The sequence below is a fragment of the Echiichthys vipera genome, assembly GCF_963691815.1.
Source record: "Echiichthys vipera genome assembly, chromosome: 22".
NCBI classification, from domain to species: Eukaryota; Metazoa; Chordata; class Actinopteri; order Perciformes; family Trachinidae; genus Echiichthys; species Echiichthys vipera.
In genome coordinates, this window is record NC_139847.1 from 13,029,099 (window position 1) to 13,042,685 (window position 13,587).

Genomic DNA, 13,587 nt, shown 5'->3' on the forward strand with positions numbered 1-13,587 from the left:
GTCAAGGCAGAGTGCACTGACAAGATTACACCACTTCACTTAAGAAGTGTTTAGAAGATAGTTTGTATTCCCCTCAGGAGGGGGCTAAGGCTCAACCAGTGATTTACTCTAATCTGGTCTCTTTCAAATTTTAAAAACAGACCACCCAGCTCTTTAAAGAACTTTAAACAAACTTAACAACCACACACACTGTGAATCCGCTCCACAGAGAAGCTGCTTAAAATGCATCATCTGTTCATTGCACATGGATTTATGTTATTATTATATCAATTATATTACTGAATATCAATTTTTACACATTTAACAAAAGGGCATATTGATGTGCTGGTCTTGCAAAAAACACTCTGCCTTTTACCTGTGTGGTTTTTCCAGAGCCCGTCTCTCCCACCAGCACGAAAGACTGGTTACACATCAGGATCTCAGTGAAGCTCTCTCTGTAGTCCCAGACAGGCAGTTGCAGCCGCTTCTTCATGATCTCATGGTAGCGTGGTGTGTGGGGCAGGTTTGTGAAGGGGTTGATCTGCTGCTGAATGAGGGTTTGCTTAAGGAAGCCCCCACTGACTGCAGCGAGGCTGTTGGGCGGCCCGGATGACTTCACATCTCTGTCCCTGTCACGGTCTCGATCCCGGTCACGGTCCCTCGACCGTTCATCGCGTTCCCTGTCCCTGTCCCTGTCGCGGTCACGCCTGTGAGAGGAAGATGCATGAAGTTAAGATTTGATTGCTACACAAACTAACCAGTTTGACTTACCACAGAAACACGACATAGCCTCCAAAATGCATACACAAACACCCACATACACATGAAATGACCAGATCTCACAAATTTGCCCTAGAAATGGCAAAGATTAAAGCAAACATTAAAGGCACAGCATAAAACAGAGTGCACAATTGTTAGCCCATGTCACATTCGGTTATCAAAAACTGAATGAAAAGGTTACTGCACATTCTCATTCACTGTGACAAAAAGCACTGCCAAATCAAGTGTAGCGTGCAAAGGACAATCTACAAGTTTGTTCTCCTAGAGCAGAAAGATGGTTTTCATGGGTTCAGAACAGAATTTGAATCATTGATATTCTCACATTATTTGGACAAAAGACGGTGTGCGTTTCATGTTATTAGTACCAATAATATGATAAATTTAGGATCAATGAGGGTAAAAAATTGTGACGTTATTACCTTGATCTTACACTGCAAATTCATCAGTAATTTCCCTTGAAAAACCACAAACTCTTGACTTTGAAAATGATCCCTTACATCTAGCAGACAACTCCCAAGACCCATTTATCGATCTGTTGATATAATCCATAGTCAGTTTGTTTTCCAATATGCCCCAATATTTAGACTTTTTTTTTTTACAGAACATGTAATGCAGAAATGATGGCTGATTTAGAAATGGTGTCATAGTTTTTATTGTATTTAAATAGTCAGCAATTCCCTGATACTGAACATGTTTATTTAGCCATTTATTTTATTATAATTATTATTGAATTTCTCAGTGTTCATTTCTTGAATTGGTTGGCAATGTAATGTATAACAATGTTAAATATTCTATAATTAGTTATGTGTTTAAGAAAGAGCAGCCTCCTATATAATTTGATATTACTGTTTTCCAAATATATAGAATATTGTATGCATATATATTTGTTGTTAATATGTTGTTTTTATAACTGGGATTATTAAAGTATTTCTTAAATTCTGAATAAGTTTGGGATCATTTCACACTTAAAAAAGAAGTCAAAAAGGTGCAATGTGACCACTGCAAACTACTGTTCTACCACAACAGCACGCCATCGATGATTCAGCGTCGGAGCTGAAAGCAGCCCGTTGTTAACGCCACTTCACCGAGCTCCGCTGTTCCGGTTTAGGGAGTGCGGTTGCCATAGTGACTTTAGATGTTAAAAACAGGAAGAGAATGGGTAACGTTAGCTGTCCTTGCCTCTCTGTTTTCATGAATGTTAAACATGACGTTACCTACCTGATCCGTCTTTATAGTTTTGCCTGAGTAAATGTGTTAGTGGTGTTTTGTACGTTGCTCATTACGGTAAACAGAAGGAGAGTCAGTCGCTCTTCCGGATAATATAATAATATATATATTAATATAATATATAATCTATTTGTCTTCTAAACATGTGCATCACCTAGAATTGTATGCACTACTTTGAATTGTCTAAGTAGTACGCTTATTCATGGTAAGTGTCTTGCCTTTAACACACATCTCGTCTCTCTCTCTCTTCCCCTAACGCACAAGTGCATCCACCAACACAGACAAAGACACACACACACACACACACACACCCATCCGTTAGGTTACCACACCAAAAAGGCCTACCCCAGACATAATATATTTTTTAGCAAAACAACGGAAATTATAATACATTTTCCTGCAAAATGATAATGTTTTTTTTATCAGACTACTTGATTAGTAGATGGAATAATTGGTAGAATACTGGATTATAAAAATATTTGATATCTGCGGGCCTGTAATAGTTGTTCTGTTTTGATGCAGTGGCGATGAACGCTGGTTCGAGGGGCCCCCCTGTGAATGTTTTGACTGGGGCCCCTACAGACTCTAGAATCGCCGCTGTCTGCACTTATCGTTCACATAATACATGCAGTATTAATGTATGACTAAGTTTATTCGTAATTTTTTTTTTGTCGACCCCGAAAGGTTTAAGCTATGTCAAACCCAGGACAGTGACCCTTCACAGAAAAGGTCCACTGACACTACACTGACCTGGGACTGTTACACGAGACATGACAGTGGATGACAGGGCATCTCATTTCCGCTATCATTAGCTTGGCTAACAGGGTCCAGTATGCAGCTTTTCTTCTTCATTTTGTAAAAGCCACATGCCATAAAGAGCAAAAATCCACCATAACATTTGGACTTTGTCTCATAAAATGTGTCCTTTCTATGACAGACACGCGCTAACCTACTGTAGCGGTGGCTAGCATGTTACGTTAGCCACGTGCAGACAAGAACGGACTGGCTGCTCGCTAAGGTAGCTAACGCCACGCTAGTCACTTTGCCGGACAATTTGCACGACTTTAACAGCAGCCCCGTGCAGCTGGCTATTTAACATAGCATTAGAACATGTACGTATATGCACCCCCACCCCCCGCCGTTGCCGACGTACTAGCTAAGCTTAGGAAGAGTTAACGTTAGCACTGCTAGTTAGCAACACAACAACAAAACAGCCTGCAGCAGTCTCTCACACACACACTGAAGCAGCTTTTAGATATCGCTAAAGTTACATACCCATCAGAGGGTCTCTTTTTACCCGACTGATAATCATCACCCAAACTTAAACGATGTCGCTTAGACATCCTGTCACCGGTATCCGTCCACACATCGGCTTTAGCAGCCTATTATAATTCCATGCAGATTTTCATCCAAACACCAGCAAAATGGCGACCGGAAGCTCTTACCTCATCACTGTTATCCTTGACAAGATGATTCGAAAGCAGCGGTTTTTACTGTGAGACCCGTAGAGCACGTTGCACAGAGAAGGTCTCGGCTTTACTGAACCATGCACATGGTGCAAAGCCTACCGCTGTGCCTGCAGATACGATGCAGTGGTTTGGGGGGATGCGGGGGAAGATGCGGGAAGTCAGCTGCCTTGTCGGGTCGGGATGACGATGTGCCCGCCAAACAAAACACACGCACGCGCACGCACACGCAAACACACGCAAACACAAACACACACACACACACACACACACACACACACACACACACACACACACACACACACACTCTTTTGAATGCGTGCTGTCTTATTTGGTCTTGTTTTTATTGTGTTGCATGCATTCTGTATTTGTGCTTCTGCTTTGCATGCTGTGGTGTGATGTGTCTTGCGTCTTGAATGAAGTTGATGATGATTTTCTAAATTGATGTTATATATGCTATTTTGTCATGTTTGTTAACTGCTGTGCATGTTTTGGAGATTGCCCTGGCTAGTCATTCTGTAATTTGAATCTAATTTTTTCTATATTCTATATTCTGTTCTGTTTTTAGGGTGACTTTAACATCTGTCTAGGGCCTACAGATGAAAAATAGTCTCTTGGCTAATTCTGGCGCATTTACAGTAATGTTATTAATGTGCACTGTCCCTGTTTTCAAATAAACTAAATTTCACACACACACACACACACAAACACACACACACACACACACAGGCACTACTGTTGCCTCGCCCCCCTCAGTCCAAAGCTCTAGTCTCACTGCAGTACAGGTCTGTGTTTGACTCAGCCAACAAGTAACCTCTCTGAAAATATCACACATATTGCATGAATGATCAGAATAATGCGCTCAGATATAAAGTCCCAGCTGCTTTGTCCTTTGATGTTCCAAAAAGTAAAAATCGCAGGGGAACCTCAAGGACCCCACAAGGAAGCTGACACCATAATGTAGGCTTTTCTGCAGCATGATGATGAAACGGCAGATGTTCAACTTACTTTTTTTCTTTCCTGACTGATGTCCCGGTTTTTGGCAATAGCTTAGATAGATAGATAGATAGATAGATAGATAGATAGATAGATAGATAGATAGATAGATAGATAGATAGATAGATAGATAGATAGATAGATAGATAGATAGATAGATAGATAGATAGATAGATAGATAGATAGATAGATAGATAGATAGATAGATAGATAGATAGATAGATAGATAGATAACTTTATTTATCCCCAAGGGGAAATTATAGCAGCGGCACAAAAACAATCAGAAATACAAAAAACACTATTTTATAATAAACTATGTGGATTTTAAGGTGCAAGAGAGAGAAAGGTGCATTTTTAATTACAGCAAAAGAACACTGCAATGTCTGTGGCTATCAGCTTTCTGGGATATCCAGGAAATGAAAAAGCTTTACCTGCACTACATGCATTTCCTGGTGCTGACAGTAGGGAAGGCAGCAATTCAGTGGTGATGAAGCTGATGAAGGAGATCGTACGTTTACAGACAATCCCTAAAAAATGTCATAAAATGAACATATAATGTCCTACCATAAAGTGTTTCATTTTGCACATACACGTATACCAGACCATAACGAATAACTCTGGTAAACAGTGAGAAGTGCCTTCTTTCCTATCAAAAGTTACAGGGACACATATTCTTACAGGCAGTATTTGGTCTGCGTCAAAATGTATCCCCTCTCTAAATCAAACAGATGATGTCCTACCATCAAGTATTTCATTTTGCACATATTTCAGATCATATGTAGTAAAGTTTGTAAATATTGAGAAGTGTCTTCTTTCCTAGCAAAAGTTTTGCATAAGATTTTCTCAGACTGCACGGCAGGTGCGAGGGCCTGTTGAACGTTGCTTGCAGCTTTAATTACATTTTTTATTGATGGTTGAATTTGTATGTATAACTGGTGTGGTTGTAATAGATATCTATTTATATTGTTCAAGTGATTTTTAGTTTGTGACTTTCTGAAAAAAAAAATTTTTTATTGTTACTGAAGAGCCTTATCAATATCATCACTCATCATATACAGTATATCCATATAGCTTATATGGGCAAATAGTCCTAAACTACTTATAACTAAACCACCTACTACGTTCAAGAGGTGTTGGAATTGCAATCTCGTCCCTGTCTGTATCATTCATGTCTCATCAATGCATGTCACTAATTCAACTTCTTCCCCTGAGTTGTTTGTGCTTTGTCGTCTCGCAGGTCTCTGCTGATCGTGGTGGTGCCTGCTGCCGTGGTCCTGCATGACGCTTCCTGCTGCTATTATAATCTATTATAACCTGTTTCTACTATTCTGCTGTATTAACCGACATAACATATAAGTCATATTCACATTACTACAGATATTATTATAGTAAATTGAAATGTGTCTGTCTCTGTCTTTGTGTCTGTCTTTGTCTTTCTCTGTCCATCTGTCCCTCTTTTCTCTCTTTCTCTCTTCTTTTCTTCCTCCCCAACCAGTGCAGACAGATGGCCGTCCTCCATAGTTCTGGGTCTGTCTGACGTTCCTGCCTGTAATAGGGAAGGTTTCCGTTGCCACCGTACTCTACGGGGGAATTGTTGGGTCTATGTAAATCATCAATAAGTCATAGAGTGTGGTCTTTACCTAGTTTGTAAAGTGTCCTGAGATAACTTTTGTTTTGGCACTATAAATAAAATTGAATTGAATTGAATTGAATTGGGCAGAAAATGACAGAAATACTTCTAAGAACTGAAACTTCTTCTACTTGCCCTCAACAAACAGTCAGCTTTGTATCAATTTTTAGTCAAAATGCCAAAGAGTGATGAGCATGAACCTTTTTACTTCTCAGCTCTGTTCGAAGAGCTTAAAATCCTTCTTTCAACCTCTATAATTATAAAATGATGAATAATCTGTCACTGAAGACCATCATTTCGGTTGACACAGGTAATTACACAGCCTGGACATTGCTAACAAGCTGCATAATGGCAAATGGCTCATTGCATAGCTGGAGGATTGATGGTGATGGTTAAGGAGTCAACGTTACAACAGTCATAATTCTCTAATATGCAAGGATCATTTAAAAATACAGTTTTTTCCCCACCTGTCTGTCTGTCTCGCTTTCACAGGCTATTAAATAGCAGTCCAACTGTGTATGAAATAGCTCTGGCAAATAGCTGCAGGGCTGGTGGAGAGAGCATGGACAATAATGGGGACTAATCATTTAGAGTATTGCCACATGAACTCAAATTGCAGTCCCCAGCTTTAAAGAACTGGACACAAAATAGGTTAAGCCTATTCAGTTTCATATAAAACGGGAGCATGAATTACAGTATGAACTACGCAGGCCCCTTGGCCCACACCTCTGTCTGAAGTAACTGTTGACATGTATTGTCGGAAAGTCAAAGAGCTTAGTTAAAAGTTTTTTTCTTTTTTAATTATCAATTTTGAGGAGTGGCCAAAAAATGGTAATCAAGTATTTGTTTTTGTTGTTTTTTTCGTTAATATATAACATCTGCACATCACACAGAATGGCCACATAGATGCATAACAGACTTGAAACAAGTACAAAGAGGAGCAAACCAACCAGAATGAGACTCAAAATGACAACGAGATGCAATCAGCCATAAAGACAAACAAAACCAGCTGAACAACAGAGTCTCCAAACAAACACAAAGAGACACAAAACTATTACAAAGAATTGCAAATGACAAGAACAGAGATGCAAATGGATGAAAGAGATGTCAAACTAAAAGAAAGAGACACACAACAACCCCAAAAAGATGCAAAATGACTACAAAGTGATGCAAAAAGCCATTTGCAGTTTTTTACGCTATGTTTTACCTGTCCAGAGGAATATTTTTATATAGAACCTTCAAAAGTCAAAATATTGCCATATTAATTGCTTTACGTTTCTTAATCATGTGACATTTGAAACAAGATAATTGAAGACGACCTCATTATACCAATGCCAAGAATAAGTTTGGCCCAACTCTTATTGTCCTGCCGGATGGAAAAAAGCATCTGGAGCTATTGCTCCATCACTGATATCACACCACCAGGTCCTGTCAGCTCTTATCACACTGGCCCACCATCTCCTATCTTAATAGAGATCTGACTGTATGCCGTGGCTACGTGCTGACCCCCGGCGTGGCCTTTCTGCTTATCGGCCATCCACAAGCTAACGCTTCTCCAGCATCCTTTGCTGGCCTTGCTTGCCAGCAGGGCCTTACGAGCCCTGTTGTTGTTGTTGTTGTTGGAGTCAGTTTCAGTTCTCCCTACAGGAAGTCTGGAAACTACTGATGTAGGTCACAGGCAGGGCAGCCAGTATTCTGTGATCAAGGGAACTTAATATGAGGGCTGATGTGTGTTTCCTGTGTGTTTACAATATTTCTGTGATTTGAATAAAGACATGCCAATTTGATGTTGTTTTAGAGAAATACTACAGACCGTCCACACTAAAAAAAAAAAATCAGCCGTATGGATCGATTGTGCTTGCCTCATTTGTGTTGCCTGACGCATTGCATCTGTTCACGTCTTTGCATTGACTTCATACTGTATGTTATCATGCCACTGCTACGCATTTGTGAAGGTGAGTATGTAAAAAAGACTGCTGTGATAAATATTTGGTTTGACATGGCTTTCCAACAAAAAAAACTAAAAGGAAACTGAAAAGGGCTGGAAGCACATCTACTCTTCTACCTCACTTTAAAATTCTGGCTGTGGCCTTAAGCTCCACCCACCATCACTGCCACAGTTAGGGATTGGTTCCTCAGGTGTGAGAAGTATAAGACCCTGGCTGTTTGAATCCAGAAGTTAGAGACTGCCATTGTGACACTGCAGTTTCAAGGCAAAAAGACTCAGTTGACTGCTCATTTCGCTCTTGATATGTCTAGTAGCATAAAAAAGGCACCATTTGTTGATTTGTTGTGGACTCACTGCAACAAAACTTCCCTTCCACAATAATGTCTGTTAGCTTCAGCCACACTCAGGCTAGCTGCTTCCTCCTGAGTCCAGGGTTTATGCTAAGATAACCGGCTGTAGTTTCATATTTAGCATATATATATATATATATATATATATATATATATGAGTAATAGGGGTGGCACCGTGGTGTGGTGGTTACCACTGTCACCTCACAGCAAGAGGGTTCGAATCCGGGCTGGGGCCCTTCTGTGTGGAGTTTGCATGTTCTCCCTGGGTCTGTGTGGGTTTTCTCCGGCTTCTCCAGTTTCCTCCCACGATCCAAAGACATGCAGGTGTTAGGTTCATTGATGACTCTAAATTAACCGTTGGTGTCTCTGTCTGTCTCTATGTGCCCTGCGATAGACTAGCGTCCTGTCCAGGGTGTACCCCGCCTTATGCCCGATGTGAGCTGGGATTGGCTCCAGCCCCCCGTGGGTAATATATCAATGTTCTTATCTGAAGAAGCAGGAAAAATTAATATTTAAAAATGTGTCAATGAGACATAAAAATCAATAAACAACCTACATGTTACAAGGGATGCTCAGCTTGCATGGGAGGATATCACTATTTGTACCTCAGAACTACAAAGCCTTTATGAAGTGGAGTAGAGATTTAGACTGGCACAATCTACCAATCTCCAATTATGTTTATATTTGACAACTGAAGTGATGAGAAAATACACAGTGATTGCAGAGAGGCTGGATCCATATGAAAGTGCAAACCGAGCAAATGATGCAGTAATGCGTATCGTATCTCTGATACATTAGAATTATTAACTCCACATGAAACAAGCAGGAAAAATATGACTGACATATTTTGCCGTTTTTTCCCCCCTTTCCTCTATTATCTCAGATAATAACAGCCTTGTCAGCAACAGAGCAGAAAGTAACACTCCTCACATCGCAGCACCCGGGGAGCAAACCTGCAGGGCTCTGCGAACTCCACTGTCTCAGAGGCACCACATGATAAAACTCAGGTAAGCGTAAAAAAGCAAGGTGAGCGAATGAAGCACGGATCATGAGGGCACTGACCATCACTGGAAGGTGCATCAGGTTGGTATAGTAATTAACCCTGCTGAGTGGTTGGCCTGGAAACTGCTGGCTCCACATGCCCCTGTCCACCCCCATCCCTCAAACCTTTGGAGGACCCAGAGATGATGGGGTGTCAAACCCTCCCTGGTCACACTTATTAGAGCATAGTGAGCATTGCTCTGACCCGGCTCGTCTCTCCCACTATCCAGGCTCCGGGGTAAGATAACAGGGGGGCTAGGGATCAGAACAAATCAAGTTGATGCTGTGATACAATTAGGGGTATATATGATATGTACTCAACATCTAAAACATAAAAGGGTAGCAGCATAGTACAGAGCTACAGAAATCAGAGGACATGTGTGCACATATACAAATGATTCCTCCCTTGATCTTTCTTTGAAGCAGACACCTGAGTGATCTAAGCAGTGCAGGGCACTTCACAATGCACAATTCTTTACTTGCCCTCAAACGGGGGATGTCGCTGACACAGATAAGGGGCTGAGATTAGTTTTTGGCATGGGCTGGTTGGTACTGTAGCCTAATTTCATCCGTAGTGGTGATGATTGCTTTCAATAGCTCTCAACAATCCTCTTTTGCTCTCTGGGGTCTGGGGAGGCAGCCTGAATCTTTCAGCTGTGTGACAAGACTAAATAATGGCCAATGAAATCCTGATGGGTGATGGTCAAAGGGGTAACGTCCCTGATGAATCTTTAGCAGGTAAAAGCTTATGTAGTATGGTCATGGTGGTTGTTTGTGGTTAATTCAAGTCATTACATCATAAAGAAATCCACTAATACACTTCCAGAACCTTTTCTGCAGTCTTCCTGTTATTCTAATGCTAATCTACCTGGCGATGCGCTAATTGGAGCTGTGTAGCAAAAATGTCCAATATCATTTAACAACAAATTGTTTTATTTTTTTGTACAACCTACCTGATATTGGTTGTGATGTCACAAATATATTTTATAAATAGGTGACCAATCAGAGCAGACTGGGCTTTTTCAGGAGGAGGGCTTAAAGAGACAGATGCTAAAATGGAGCGTTTCAGACAGAGGGTGAATATAGGTATATTTAGACAGACAGTACAGGAAAAATAATGTGGTTTTTTTCTCTCTACATGTTCCAGTAGAGGGCACAAAATAAGCAAGCCTGAAGCTGAAAATGAGAATGAGAATATGGCCCCTTGGTGTTTTTTAAATTCTGGGGTGCATCCCGCCCCGACAAAATGAAAAAATACTGTATGTTTGTTTAAACTGAAACAGTTCTGCATACATATCTGCTGATTGAGTTACACATCTGACACACCCACCAAATGTTAGAAAACATTCCCCAAAGCCAAAGTCAAAGTCAACATGAGGTTCAACCTGGAAACTAGTGTTGTCACGATACCAAAATTATGACTTCGGTACGATACCTGCCTAAAATATCTCGATACCGATACTGAAACGATACCACGGCAGAAAACTAAAACATCAGCAAAAGTAATGGAATAAAATATTAGATGACAAAATGTGGAACTTAAAATTATTTATTTTTATTCATTACAACACTTAAACTTAAAAAGTCAAAATAAATATAGAGATTTTTGTCAAAGCTGCAGAACTTTATGCTTCAATACTACTAATATTATCATCATTATTTCAGGCTGATAGTTAACTTAGCTGCCAATGTGGTTACAAGCATCTCTGTGTCCAAAAAGACAAGTGTCTTGTGTTGTTTATTTGTCTTGTTTGCTCTCACAGATTATTTAATGACCTGATTTTCCATTTAAAGCTCAGTGTTTGTAGTAGAAAAAAATTAACAGCACATTAACTACAATTCTATTCAGCATAAAAATAATTGTAAATCTGGCAATTCATAAAATAAAATACTTTATTCGTCCCACAAAAGGGAAATTTGCAATTTGTATTTTAAGTTGATAAAATTCAAACCTTGTATTATCGCCTGCAAACTACATTAGTGCAGTAAAGTATAACACAAATGACCCAGACCCGGTGGAGGTCTGTGCTCTTACCATACCATTTTCTAATAATGTAAATTACAATATATCTTGTAAATTTTTGACAATAATGTACATGCTATGATTATATTACTAGCACCGGTTGACTTAAAATGAGTGTTGTTGATTATCATACTTGTGAACACCAGCGCATGTTATGGTAAAGTTCATGTCACCAGAGTGAACGTTGCGTTAGCAGACAGTTAAACAGCTTCTCCCCTGACTGCCTCCTGCAATTCTGATGGGAAAACAGTTCGCTTGACTTCATCCGGGGGATATTTAACGTTATCTGTTGCTAACCTGCAGCTCTTTGAACTCTCGGTGCAAATCGGGGTGTCTGTCCGCGAGATGCTTCGCCAGGTTGGACGTGTTGCCTTCCTTGGTCATCACCGACTTATAGCATCTCTTACATACGGGCCTTGTGGTGTCCGCAAGGCCCGTATGTAAGAGATGTGTTTCACACATGCACTACATTGCAGACAGCCCTCGCTGTCTGCAATGTAAGCGAAATATTTCCATATTTCGCTCCGTGCGTCTGCTTTTACAACAAGCCTCGGACGGTCGGCAGGAGCACTCGTGAGACTTTCGGCCATGTCTGTCTCGCTCTGCTCTGTGACTGTCTGTCACCGTAAAGCCACGCCCACTCCGTCTGCAGGCAGCGAGGAAGCAGAGAGAAGCTGCACAGACACGCTGTCGCAGAAAATTCAGAAAGTACCGATACTAATAAAACGTGAAAAAGTATCGTTCTTAACGGCTGGGTACCGCGGTACCTTTCTAGTATCGGTATACCGTGCAACACTACTGGAAACCGTAGCAAGACGGTCCACACCCTTTTCAGATCGAACGTGCCTCTGCTGATATGTTTCAACAGCGTTCTTTCATGCCACAGTGAGAAAGCCTGGCAGGGAACAGCTAATGCCTAATGGTTAAAGATTGTAGGACAGATTTTAAAAAAAAATTGTCAACTTTAATCCATGTCGCATGTCTAACCGGCCCATCACCATGGCTCCTTCTTCCGCTGTCACATCTTCCCTGCATAATGCATTACTGTGTTCTTTCTCTTCTTACATAAGTAAGTTCAGTAACTTCTTTCAAGCTTACATAGGCATACAAAAAAAAAAAGCAACGACTTGATGAGGAACCCAACCCAAGCTGGTATCATCTTGCAATTTCATTAGTTCAGACTCCATCTGGTTTATAAACTTAAACTCCTTGGGAAGAAAGGCTTGCTGCATGTGCCAAATCAGCTGCCTGGCACAGGGCCAACACTGGGTACACACCATGGCTCCCGAGCTCAAATTCTTTCTCTCTCCTCGCCTCTATTTTGTGTCAGAGATTAAAAATAGCAAGTGGCCTTCTGCAGAATAAGCAGTTCATGGATTCTGGCTTTGACACTGTGTTTGCCTGGAGAGGCCAGCTGTCACCTGCATGCAGGAAGAGTAGGCCAGACCACTGATTCTCAATACGCAGAGGGCTCTGGACTTTTGGCTGTGAGACAAAATGGGTGTGTCTGTGCATCCGTTTTACAGTGTCGGAAAACTTTTGGTGACTATAACTTTGTTTTTTTAAGTTATACCGTCACACTGAGATGCCTTGTGCACGCATTTAAAAAAAGGATAAGTTAATTCAATTAAAATCAGATTTTGAACATTTCTCTGGTTTTAGACAACTCTGTGTAGATTTGTAGTGCCGGAACAATTCTCTCCCAAGGCGGGAAGGAAGAGAATCAAGTTAAGCTGCTCTAATCTGTAAAACAATCAAAAGACTGAGACTGCTGCATTTAGAATTAATGAAAGGCCAACCTTGTGAACACTTCGAAATTAGTCGAAGCGATTTTCTGCGGATATGGGCTCATTTTCTGGTTCAGGACATTACTATCAAACAAACCTCATCTGTGTGTGAAAGCTCAAACAAATATTACACAGAGTTCACAAAGCCAACCTATGTGTCAGAGTGGAAGTTTTGATCAGATGAAATTCCACCTTGTGTGGTTTCTAGCTTAAGCAGGGGGCTGATACAAATAGCAGTCAAAAACTTTCAATGTCACTGGATCAGCTGTTCCCATTATACCCCGAGCCCCCTCAGGTGAACTCAAGTTCCTCTTCATTGACAAGAATTATAGTTAAGTGAATTTCGTCACAATCACGTTC

General features: G+C 40.7%; 1 protein-coding gene across 2 annotated transcripts in view; it reads right to left on the bottom strand.

Annotated features, from left to right (window-relative positions):
• The window catches only part of dhx15 (DEAH (Asp-Glu-Ala-His) box helicase 15), a 29,252-nt gene extending 25,679 nt beyond the window's left edge, over positions 1-3,573 (bottom strand). Inside the window, exons 1-2 of one of the 2 annotated variants that reach the window (XM_083936665.1) lie at positions 3,432-3,573; positions 356-686 (exon numbers count right to left, since the gene is read on the bottom strand). In XM_083936665.1, the coding sequence (XP_083792791.1) occupies positions 356-686; positions 3,432-3,436 (336 nt within the window). In that variant the 5' untranslated portion in view covers positions 3,437-3,573. Of the gene's footprint in view, positions 1-355; positions 687-3,261; positions 3,403-3,431 lie in introns of those variants that run through there. The other variant, XM_083936664.1, reaches the window with a different exon arrangement.
• Positions 3,574-13,587: the final 10,014 nt, after the last annotated feature.